Here is a 10,549-nt window from a genome sequence, read left to right as displayed (position 1 = left end):
GCACGCGCGTTGCACACGCACCCCACACACCCCGAAAGGCCGGGGGGGGGGGGGGGCTGGCGCTGCCCTCCTGGGGCTGCTCCTCCAACCCAGCACCACCAGGCAGTAGCTTTTCCTTTTTAATTAAAAAAAAAAAACAAACCCAAAACACAAATGTACAAAGAGCAGGAAAATTTACAGCTGGGTTGTCTTAAAAAAAGAAACAAAAAGAAGGCTCAGCGTCACCCCAAGAGCAGCAGGGGCAGCCCCGGGGGGCAGCTGGTGAGGAGAGGGGGGGGTCCCCCGCCTCGGCTGCCGGGGGGGGTCGGGGCGACGCGGGACCCCCAGCACCCAGGCGGTGGGGAGCGGGGTGGGGGCTCTGGCGGCGCAGGGGGGGTGCCCGCGGGGTGGGCCCACGGAGCCCATCCAGGGTCAGCTTCCCCCATTTTGGGGCTTTGATGGATCCCAGTGCCAGCACCCGCCAGCCTCGTCCGCCCCCCCCCCCGCGCCCTCGCCCCACGGCCCCGTCCCTCCCCTCGCCCCCCCGCTCTCCCCCCACCCCACATCCTTGTCCCCCCCCTCACGGCTCCCGGGGGTCCATCCCACGCCGATGCCCCCTTTGCCGCCACCCCAAAACGTTACCTCATGTTAAAACACGCGTATTAAATTAAAAAAAAAAAATTCACATTCAAATCCCCTTCGCACCCTGCCGCGGCCCCGCGCGCTCCCCGACGCGGTGTCCCGGTCACGCCGCGTCCCGCGCCGGGACGTGCAGCTTGTTGTTATCGACGTCCCCGTCGAGCTGGAGGCAGCAAGCGCGGGAGCCTTCCTCCTCCTCCTCCTCCTCCTCCTCCTCCTCCTCCTCCTCGGCGGGGACGCTGGCTGCGGGGGGCTCCCCGCTCCCCCCGTTGAGCGGCACCTTCTCGCGGCGCTGGGACGGGGGGCTGCGGGGCGCGCTGCACCCCCGCACCTTGCTCCGGGCTCGCAGCCGGTGGCGGTGGGCCAGCAGCGCCAGGCAGGCGGCGGCGGCCAGCGTCACGGCCAGCAGCGCCGTGACGGTGACAAACTGGGACCAGTAAGACGGCGGGGTGCCCCGGGCGGACCCCTCCTCGGCCGCCCCGTGCGGCTGGGGGGCCGCCCCGTCGGGGTCGCGGAGCTGGTAGTGAGCCACGGTCCAGGTGTAGCCGTTCTCGGTGGCCCGGCACTTGTAGGCGCCCCCGGTCCCGCGCCGCGCGACGAGCACCAGCGTGTGGTCGGGGAGCAGCGCCGCGTCCCCCCGCGCCCCCCGGCCCCCCGGCTGCTGCCAGCTGTAGTTGGCCAGGGCCGAGCGGCGCGGGCACGGCAGCCGCACCACGGCGTTGAGCGGGGGGCTGAGCCCTGCGGGGGGCGAGAGCGGGGTGAGGCGGGGTGTGTCCCCCCCCCGCCCCCGCGTGGCCCCCCGCCACCCGCCCCCCCCCCGTACTCAACTCTCTGCGGCGGGGTCCTCCGGTGCCCCCCAGGCTCGGGGCGCGGCCGAGCTCCTCCCGCGGTGGCACGCGGCGCCGGGGCTCCCGGTCTCCACGTCCTGCGCCCACCCGCTCCTGCGGCGGGGAGAGCGGCGTCAGCCCCCCGCTGCCTTCCGCCCCCCGGCCCACCCGGGTCCCGCTCCCCCCCGCGCCCCCCACCCCACCCCGGTGCCCCTCCCCTCCGCGCCCCCCACCCCCCGGTCCCGCTCCCCTTCCCCGCCCCGTCCCACCCGGGTCCCGCTCCCCCCCGCGCCCCCCACCCCACCCCGGTGCCCCTCCCCTCCGCGCCCCCCACCCCCCGGTCCCGCTCCCCTTCCCTCCCCGTCCCACCCGGGTCCCGCTCCCCTCCGCGCCCCCCCCGCATCCCGGTCCCGCTCCCCCCCGCGCCCCCTAGCCCGGTCCCGCTCCCCCCCGCACCCCCCCCCAGTCCCGCCTCCCCTCCACGCCCCCCCCCCCGGTCCCGCTCCCCTCCACGCCCCCCCCCCCGGTCCCGCTGCCCCCCGCCCGGTCCCGCTGCCCGCCCCGGCTCACGTGTCCGCGGCGGCGGCGGGGGTGCGCTGGCAGGAGCCCCCCGCGCTGTGCCAGGCGCAGTAGGGGTCCCGCGCCAGCACGCACTCGGTGCAGCTCCGGTGCAGGCTGCAGTTGGCCAGCGGGACCTGGAGGACGCCCCCGGAGTAGCCCACGTAGAGAACACCCTGGGGACCGAGAGCCGCGGGGCTGAGCCTCCCCCCCGCGCCCACCCGCGCCGGGTTCGGGGGCCGTCCCGTCCCTCACCGTGCCCGGGGCCAGCAGCAGGTTCTTCACCGGCTCCGGCGTCCCGAAGAGCTGGATGCTCTCCACGATGTGGGGCCCCTCGGGCAGCTCCACCGCTTTGTGCAGGAAACCCTCGGCTGCGGGGGGCACAGGGGACATCGCTGGCGTTTCGGGGCGGGGGGGGCCAAGGGAAGGGCAGGAGAGGTGCAGCGGGCGCCCTGCGTGTACCCACCCGTGGCCAGGAACATGACGCGGTAGGTGGCCCCCGAGACGCCGCGAGTCTCGTCCACCGCGATGCGCGTGTACGTGACGTCCGTCTTCACCAGCAGCGGCCGTCCCTGGGTGGGCAGCACCTTCCCGTCCATGAGGAAATGGTCCTTCATGAAGGTGAGGGCCTTGTCCGAGGAGGGAGCCGTGAGGCACTGCGGGGAGAGAGGAGTCGGCGCTGGCGCGGGGAAGCTGGGGCATGGCGAGGGGGACGGCACCGTCCCCTCTGGAGGGCCTTGACCCCGGGGGCGCGCAGCACTCACGCTGCCCGGCCGGGGGCTCATGTCGGGGCCGCCGTAGACCGTCCAGCGAGAGCTCTCCTTGTTCAGCTCCTTGTATTTTCCCTCAAAGACGTCTTCCAGAGCCTCGTGGCTGTAGGCGCAGACGGCGGCGCTGCCCGCCCGGCCCGCCTGCCTGCGGGGAACAGCCAGGTGGGCACGGGCGGGACGCGGGTCCCCGCGCAGCCGCAGCACCCTCGGGAGTGCCGGGACCTCACCACTGCGAGGTGAAGACGGCGTAGAAGTCGGCGCGGCCGTCGCGACGGGGCAGGGCGAAGGCGTGATGGATGACGTTGAAGGGGAAGTGGCCGGGTTGCGAGCACACCAGCTGCGCCTTCAGGAACGTCGTCCACTTCTTCTGCAGCACCTTGTCCCCTCCGACGTCGCTCTGCGGGAGCCGGGGGGACGCTCAGCCCCGGGGCGACCGGAGCCGGGTACCCCTGTCGTGCCCCGTCATCGTTCCCCCGTCATCGTCCGCGCGCCCACCTTGCAGACGCGGGCCACCCGCGGCACCAGGAGCCGCTCGAAGAAATCGAACTCGTCGGCCGTCTCCTCGAAGAAGAAGTAGACCTTGTCGTCTCCAGGGATGCTGAAGGAGGCCACGAAGGCGGCATCGGCTGGGGGGCACAGGCGGGTGAGGAGCTGGAGCGAGAGAGGGGGCTGCTGCGGGCACCCCCAGCACGGGGAGGATGGGGGGGGAACTGGGAGGGGGGTCCTCCTGTCTCCCCGCTCACCCGAAAGCCAGCGCAGGAAGGCGTCCGTCTTGAGCAGCGTCCGGCTGCCCAGCGAGCGGGAGATGATGGGCTCGTTGCCCTGGAAGTTGTTCATGGTGCCGGCGTAGAGCTCGCCGTCTGCTCAGGGACGGGGTGGGGGTGAGCGGCGGCAGGGACCCCCACCCCTCGCCGTCACCCCCCCACCCCCCACCGGGGGGCCCCGTACTCACCCACCAGCAGAGCCGTGTAGGTGTGCTGGGGGTCGAAGGGGCACTGGCCCTTCCCGTCCAGGAAGGGCTGTCCTCTGCCGCTGGACACCAGCGTGAAGTTCTCCAGGTGCTGTGGGACAGGGGAGAAAACTCAGCCGGCGGAGCTAAAACCGCCCCCAAATCCGCAGGGAACGGCAGTGGGCTCCCCCCGGCCGGCGGGGGGGAAGCCGCGGTGCTCAGCAAGTGGGGAAACTGAGGCAGGGTGAGCCCCCCCCCCGGGGTCACCGAGGCTCCGAAGCGGGGGTTTACCCCCTGCGTCCGACCCGGCGGGTGAAAAGGCGCTGGCAGCCGCGGTTTGAAAGACACCCAAGGATGCAGCTCGGTGGCGGGGGAGAGAGGGAGACCACCCACCCGGACAGCCCCCCTTGACCCGCCCTTGGGGGGACACTCACGATGTAGGTGCACGCCGGGCTGAAGGCGTAGGTGCCGCAGGCGTAGAGGTGGGTCTGGTTCAGGGGCACCAGGACACGGATGAAGTTGAAGCACTCGGTCTGTGGCGGGGAAGGAGCGGAGGCGGGGGCTGAGCGTCCCCGCGGAGCTGTGGGACCCCCCCCCACCTCCACCCCCAGCCCCCCCAGGCTGCTGTCTCACCTCCTGGCTCTTCTTCTTGAAAGCACACTCGGAGATTTTCTCAGCCGTGGGTCCCCACGTTATCTGCGGAGGGAAGGGCGAGGGTCCGCAGCCGCCGAGCCAGGCCGCAGCCGCCCAGCCCGAGCGGGGAAACCGAGGCACGGGGGGGAGGCGCCCCCGCCTCCCCAAAAGCGGCTGCTGCTCACCGAGGCCTTGGCACGGATTGTGCCCGGGGTGCCGACGGCGAGGGCCAGCACCCAGTCGCGCGCCCCCACGTACAGCTCCTCCTCGCTCTCGTGCAGGAGGAAGATGTCGTAGTGGGAGACGTTGTCCTGCCTGAAATGGGTCAGGGTCCGGCGGGGGTCCCCTGGCAGGAGCAAAGGGGGGGTGACGGGGGCTGCGGGACGCACGCACGTCCCACCAGCACCATCAACCCCGGGCGGACGCGGCGGCGGCTGCCATTGTGGCTCGCGTCACCTCTCACGTAGGAAATGGGGTGCGTGCTTCCCCCACCGCCGCCCCCGCTTCCCCCTCCGATCCCCCCCTCCTGCCCCGTCCCCTCCGGGTCCTGCTGGGCCTCCCCGAACCGCACAGCCCGCGCACCCCTCGCCCTCCGCCGCCGCCGCCTCGCTGCCCTGTTCAGAACCGGGGCGCATTTTGGGCTGCGAGCTCTGCCCGTCGTGCTTTGGGGCCGCGGGGCGACGCTGCGTTTTGGGGGATGCACAGCCCCGAGGTGCCAGCCTGGGGGGGTTACCAGCCCCCGCGGCGCCCTCGAGCGCGGCTGGAGGCGGCAGGCTCCGTGTTTGCCCCCTCCGCCAGCCACGGAAGCGGGGAGGAGGAAAAGGGAGATTTTGCAATTTCTGCGAACGGCTGCGCGGGGAAGGGGAAGTGGCGGCGCGGGCAGGGGGGGGGCGTGGGGGGCGTGGGGGCCTGGCGAACGCCGCCGTCCCACAGCCCCGTCGAACCCTTCCTTTGCCACCTGCGGCCCGGCCGGACGCCCGGGCAGGACGCGGCGCCCCGTCCCGCCGAGGAGGCGGCTTTGTCCTCCATCCAGGGCGGCCCGAGCCGACCCCAGGGTGCCCAAATCGCTCTGCCAGAGCCGGCACCCCAGGGGGCACCCAGCTCCCGCTCCCAAAGGCGTTTGGGTGTCAACCGGCCTCCTCACGCCCGCCCCTGCTGCGGCCCCGCAGCCCTTCACGTCGCCCTGCCGCCACCGGCCCCCGGCCCCAGCCCCGCGCGGGGTAACGAGAGGGGTAACGAGGCGGGGAGGCTGCGATGGAGAGCAGCCCGTGGGCCCCGATGCTGGATGCTCCACCCTGGGGATGGATGCTCCCCCAAAATGTCGCGTCCCCCGCCCCGGCCCGGCTCATCCCCGTCCCCTGCGCAGCCCGTTTTGCTCTCTCGGCGCCGCACTCACCGCTGGGGAAGGCGACGCGGGGCAGGGGCTCGGCGCAGAGCATGGCGGCCGGCATCACCACACCGCAGAGCAGGCGGAGGGCGGCTGCGGGCATGGCGGGGGGCGGCGGGGGGTGCACCCCTCGAGGGTCCCGGCGCCGTCCCTGCGGGAAGGGCGAGCGTCAGGGCGAGCGCTGCCAGCGCTGCGCGCCACCGAGCGGAAACGAGAGAGGGGAAGCCGGCACCCAGCGCGGGGGGGCTGTGGGGCCCCGGCGCCTCGAACCCCGCGTGGCACCCGAATACGAGCGCGAGCTTCCCGCTGCCGCCCCGGCGCAGGCGGAGGTGTCCGTCGGGGCGGGGGGGACGGGGTGGCCAAATGCTCCTGCCTTTGCCCCCGCAGACCCCCACGGTGCCCGTCCCCATCAGGGATTCCTCCGTGCGGCTCCCTCAGTGGCCGGAGGGTCCACAAAACTCGGGGGTGGGATGGGACACCCTCCCTCTCGCGCTCTTTTCGCAGCTCTTGCCGGAAGCAACGGGGAAAGCGCAACGGCTCGGGAACCGCGTGGTCCCGGGACCCCTCGCGAGCGGCCACCGTGTCCCCGGCAAGCGGCGTTACCTCTCCGGCGGGCGAGGACGGAGCTGGCTCACCTCCACCCCCGGAGCATCGGCACCCCGCGGGCGCCCGGCCGCAGGGGTCTGCGGCCAGACGACCCTCGCGAGCCCATGCCCCGCGCCCGGCCGAGGCGCAGGCACGCCGTCGTGCTCCCGGCCCGGCCCGTGGCAGCGCTCGCTGCGGCCCGGCCCAGCCCAGCGCGGCCCCGCCGGGGAACTGCGGGAACCAGAAAGTCCTGCTGGAAGAGGACGAGCCCCGGCAGGTTGGGGCTTTGGGCGCCCGCGCCCGCCTCGCCTGCGCCGCGTCCCCAGCGGAGCCTGGCGGAGGGAGCCGGGATGGGAGCCGGGGTGCTCTGCTCCTCCGAGCGGGGTGGCACGGGGGGGAAAAGGGGGTGCCTGGCTTCCCTTCCTGGCTTTGGGGACATCTTTGGGGTGAGAGCACAGCAACGTCGGCGGCGGGTCTGAGCATCGCGCCCACAAACCGCTCCGTGGGGCCGAGCGTCGCCCCACAAACAGCTCCGTGGGGCTGAGCGTCACCCCCACAAACAGCTCTGTGGGGGCCAAGCATCGCCCCACAAACAGCTCTGTGGGGCTGAGTGTCGCCCCCACAAACAGCTCCGTGGGGCTGAGCGTCACCCCCCAAACAGCTCCGTGGGGCCAAGCGTCGCCCCCCCAAACAGCTCCGTGGGGCCGAGCGTCGCCCCCACAAACAGCGCCGTGGGGCCGAGCGTTGCCCCACAAACCGCCCAGAGCCGTCCCGGCAGCCAAACTCCCTGCAGGCTCCGTCCTCCGCCCCACGTGAGCAACCCCCGCAGCCGAAGCGCCGGGGTCCCCCCCAACAGCACGGCCACGCCGGAGGCACCCCGATATCCCGCTGCAGCCGCGGCTGGGGAGCATCGTGCCGCGCCGGGGCCCCTTACCTGCCTCCCCCGCTGCCACCGTCCACCGTCCGGGACCCCGGACCCCGGGAGGGCAACGCGCTCGCCGCCACCTTGCTTGGCCGGGACAGAAAGCTCCTTGTCAGCGCAGAAAGTAGGTTACTCTGCCCCGGATTTCCCACTTGGCCAAGGGCTGGCTGAGAATCGGGGCTGCTCGGAGGCTTGGACCGGCCGCATTGTTCTGCCCTGGGCCGGAGCCACCGAGGCCGGCGGAGGGGGAGGAGGGATGGGAAAGGGACCAGGGGCTCCTCGGTGAGGCTGAAGGCTCGGGGGGGGGATCGCGGTGGCGTCGGGGAAAGCCCGCGCGCTCGGCAAGGTGCGACGCCGCGGCGCTGGGCCGCGTCGGCACCCTGACGTCTCCCCGTGCCTCGGTTTCCCGAGCAGCGTGGTCCTTCTCTGCCGCCTGACCCCCACCCACGTGTGTGTCCCCCCCATCCCCGTGGCACGGGGAGCGCGGGGATGCTCCCAACACCCCTGCAGACGTCAGGGGCTTGGGAAACCCCGCTCAAAATGGGGGGGGGGGATCCTTTGAACCCCTCCCCAGACCCGGAGCGGGTGGGGATGTGGGGGAGATGGAAAGCAGGGGAGGAGGCGGGGGGGGGATGCGGTGAGGGTGTGGGAGGATGCAGGAGGGGAACCTGGGGCTGGGGGGGGAAGGGTGGGGGATCCAAGAGATGGGGGGGGGAGGGTGGGGGATCCAAGAGATGGGGGGTGCAGAGAGCAGGATGGGGACAGACGCGGGGCAGCGCGGGGAGGAGGTGGGAGGTGCACGGGAGGGAATCGGGGAGGTGGAGGGAGGGGCGCAGAGGGGCTCCGGGGGAAGCAAGGGGGCTCTGGGAGGGAGTGCGACGGCAAGGATGGCGGGCGGGGGGGTGCAGGGCAGCTGTCCCTGGGCTCGGGACCCCAGCCCCTTTGTCCCCGCCTGGCAGCGCCGGAGCTGCGCGGGGGGTCCCCAAAGCCCGTCCCCCGCTATGGCGACAGTCCGCAGCCTCCGCTCCCCGAAGAGGCCCCCCCCCCCTGCCCCAGCCCGCTGCGGTGGTCCCGTCCCGGTGCGGTGGTACCGACCTGCGGCAGCACCCGCGCCCGGGCGGCCCAGAAGGCCTGGCGGGAGCAGCATCCCTGCGGGGCCGCCGGCTCCGGCCGCCATGGCTGCGGCTGCACGGCGGCCGGCTCTGGCTGGCCTCACCCCCCCGCAGCCCCCAGGCCGACACACGGACACGCGCGCCAGATGGACGGGCGGCCGCGCACCCCTGCGTGGGCACGGATGGGCGCCCGCCTGCACACACGCGTGACCGTGCACACACGCGTGACCGTGCACACACCCCCCCCCACGCCCCCGCGGATGTTGCCAGACGCACAGGCACAGCCAGCACCACACGAATCCCACCCACGCCTCTCTTGACGCGTTCCTGTGCCCCCGTAACTACAGGTGTCCCTTCACCCCATCTCTGCCCCCCCCGCCATTTGCACCGTGTCCCTGCACCCCCATCCCTGCACCCCTGTAGCTGTGCTGCATCCCTGCACCCCCATATACACAGAGCATCCCTGCATCTCCATCCCTGCACCCCCATATCCGCATCCCTGCACCCCCCACCTCCCTGCCCACCCCCCCGTCGCTGCTCACCCACCCCGGAGGAGCCGTCCCGGCTCTGCCTGCCCGCGCTGCCAGGCTTTGGGGGAGTCCCGGGAGGGGGTTCGGGACCTTCAGCAGCTGCCAGGACCCTGTCCCGAGCGAGCCGCGTGTACCCCCGCGCTGCCACAGCACCCACAGCACCCAGTTTAGTCGACGGGACTTCTCGAAACTCCCCGTGGGGGGAAGCGCGGCCCAGCTGGAGCCAGCAGATCCCACTTCTCCAGCGCCTGCCCTCCTTCCCCTTCCCGCTCGTGTGGGAGCGGGGTGCCCTGGGCCCCAAAACAGGATCCCTCGCCGTCGCCGCTTCCTCCCTCCCCGCACGACCTCAGGCGAGTCGCTTTGTCCCCAGCCCCCCCAGCCCGCCATCGCACGGCTGTGCACGGGCGCCAGCGCTGCTGCTTTGCACGAGTTGGGGTGCCGGTATCGACACCCCCCCCAAAAGCAGCAAGCTGTGAATGGGCCCATCCGGGGGGGTCCCTTTCCACCCCACGCTGGGGTACCCACCCTGCCCATGGCTGGAGACTGGACCCGAGTGCCCCCCCCCCGGCTGCACCCCACTTTCTGCTGCCCCGGTTCCCACGGGGCTTGGGAATTCGGGAGCCTTCGCCTGCGAGCCCTAAGGAGCTTGTGCCTCGTGCGCGGCAGCACCGGGGGCTTAGCCGGAGCCCGCTGCGGGGAGCCAGCGCTGCCCTGTCCCCCCCACCCCAAGGGTTGAGCTGCAGCCCCCCCACACCTGCCTGGTCCCCCCCGGGGTGCCCTGCGAGTGTCCCGCGACTGCAGCGCCTTGGGGTGCAGCCTTGGAGGGGCACAGCGGGCACACGCTCCCCTCTTAACCCCCCCAGGGATTAGCGGGGCGGCCTGACCTTAATCCCACCGGGCACGCAGGGGCCTGGAGGGGGCCAGCGTGGGGCTGGTGGGGCCCCCGGCACCCACTCAGCCCGGTGAACCCCAGTGGGTGCCGGGCAGCGGGTCGGTCCCGGCTGTACCCCACCCCAGTGATTGCTCCGAGGCTTCCTTGTGCTGGATTTCCAACCCCCCCCCCCCCAAAAAGCCGGATGGTCCCCAGCGTGCGCCCCGCTGTGTTTGCTTGCCGTGCCCAAACCCCAGTGCTCCCATCCTGCACCCCAAGGTTCCTCTGCAGAGACCCTGCCACTCGGTGCACCAGTGAGCAAGGCCCCCAGCGTGTCCCCCCCCCCCCCCACGGGGCTGCGAGGGGAGCTGGAGGAACCCAACCCCGGCTCCCCGCTTGGCCCGGGGCTCTGTCACCGGGACCCCACGGGTGACCCCACGCGGGGACCCCACGGATGACCCCACCGGGACACCGATGCCGGCACAAAGGGGCGCGGAGCAAGGCCGGCGGCTCAGCCCCTGCCCGGCGTGACCCGGCCCGCGCCGTGCGGGGACGCGCGGGTGGGCGCGGGGTCCGTGGGGAGGGCCCGTGACATTTCCCCTCGCCTCCCGACCGAGTTTGCCCCCCGCAGCACCGGGGCGGGAGCACGAGGTCCCGGCCGCGCGGTGGGCTTCCCCTCGCCCTTCAGTGACCCCCCCGTTTTGGGCACAAACTCCCGACTTTCGGGGCCACGCGCGGCACAGACGGGACCCGCGGCAGGGCTGGGGGTCGCAGCTCCCCCCGCGCC

At 73.0% G+C, this 10,549-nt stretch overlaps 2 protein-coding genes across 4 annotated transcripts in view; both read right to left on the bottom strand.

Moving 5' to 3' along the window:
- MRPS21 (mitochondrial ribosomal protein S21) overlaps positions 1–5,246 on the bottom strand; it is a 100,808-nt gene extending 95,562 nt beyond the window's left edge. Inside the window, exon 1 of the mRNA XM_086768613.1 lies at positions 5,237–5,246. The gene's annotated coding sequence lies outside the window, so the exon portion shown is untranslated. The remainder of the gene's footprint in view (positions 1–5,236) is intronic.
- Positions 107–9,154, bottom strand: SEMA4A (semaphorin 4A). Of its 3 annotated transcripts, XM_086768606.1 has the most exons (16): positions 8,345–8,372; positions 7,262–7,336; positions 5,752–5,893; positions 4,541–4,701; positions 4,356–4,418; positions 4,157–4,255; positions 3,726–3,834; positions 3,517–3,633; positions 3,269–3,399; positions 3,001–3,170; positions 2,768–2,918; positions 2,470–2,659; positions 2,259–2,374; positions 2,016–2,179; positions 1,447–1,559; positions 107–1,356 (listed from the first exon to the last, which is right to left on the bottom strand). In XM_086768606.1, the coding sequence occupies exons 3-16, from the start codon at positions 5,843–5,845 to the stop codon at positions 725–727; spliced, it is 2,310 nt and encodes a 769-aa protein (XP_086624732.1). In that variant the 5' UTR covers positions 5,846–5,893; positions 7,262–7,336; positions 8,345–8,372; the 3' UTR covers positions 107–724. The 3 variants fall into 3 exon arrangements, with proteins under 3 accessions (XP_086624732.1, XP_086624735.1, XP_086624734.1); XM_086768609.1 differs by lacking the exons at positions 7,262–7,336; positions 8,345–8,372 and adding an exon at positions 8,908–9,154; XM_086768608.1 differs by lacking the exons at positions 7,262–7,336; positions 8,345–8,372 and adding an exon at positions 8,904–9,003.
- Between the last annotated feature and the right edge of the window lie 1,395 nt (positions 9,155–10,549).

Source organism: Chlamydotis macqueenii, chromosome 28 (assembly GCF_036417535.1).
Source record: "Chlamydotis macqueenii isolate bChlMac1 chromosome 28, bChlMac1.mat, whole genome shotgun sequence".
NCBI lineage: Eukaryota > Metazoa > Chordata > Aves > Otidiformes > Otididae > Chlamydotis > Chlamydotis macqueenii.
This window is presented reverse-complemented; position numbering and strand designations above follow the sequence as displayed.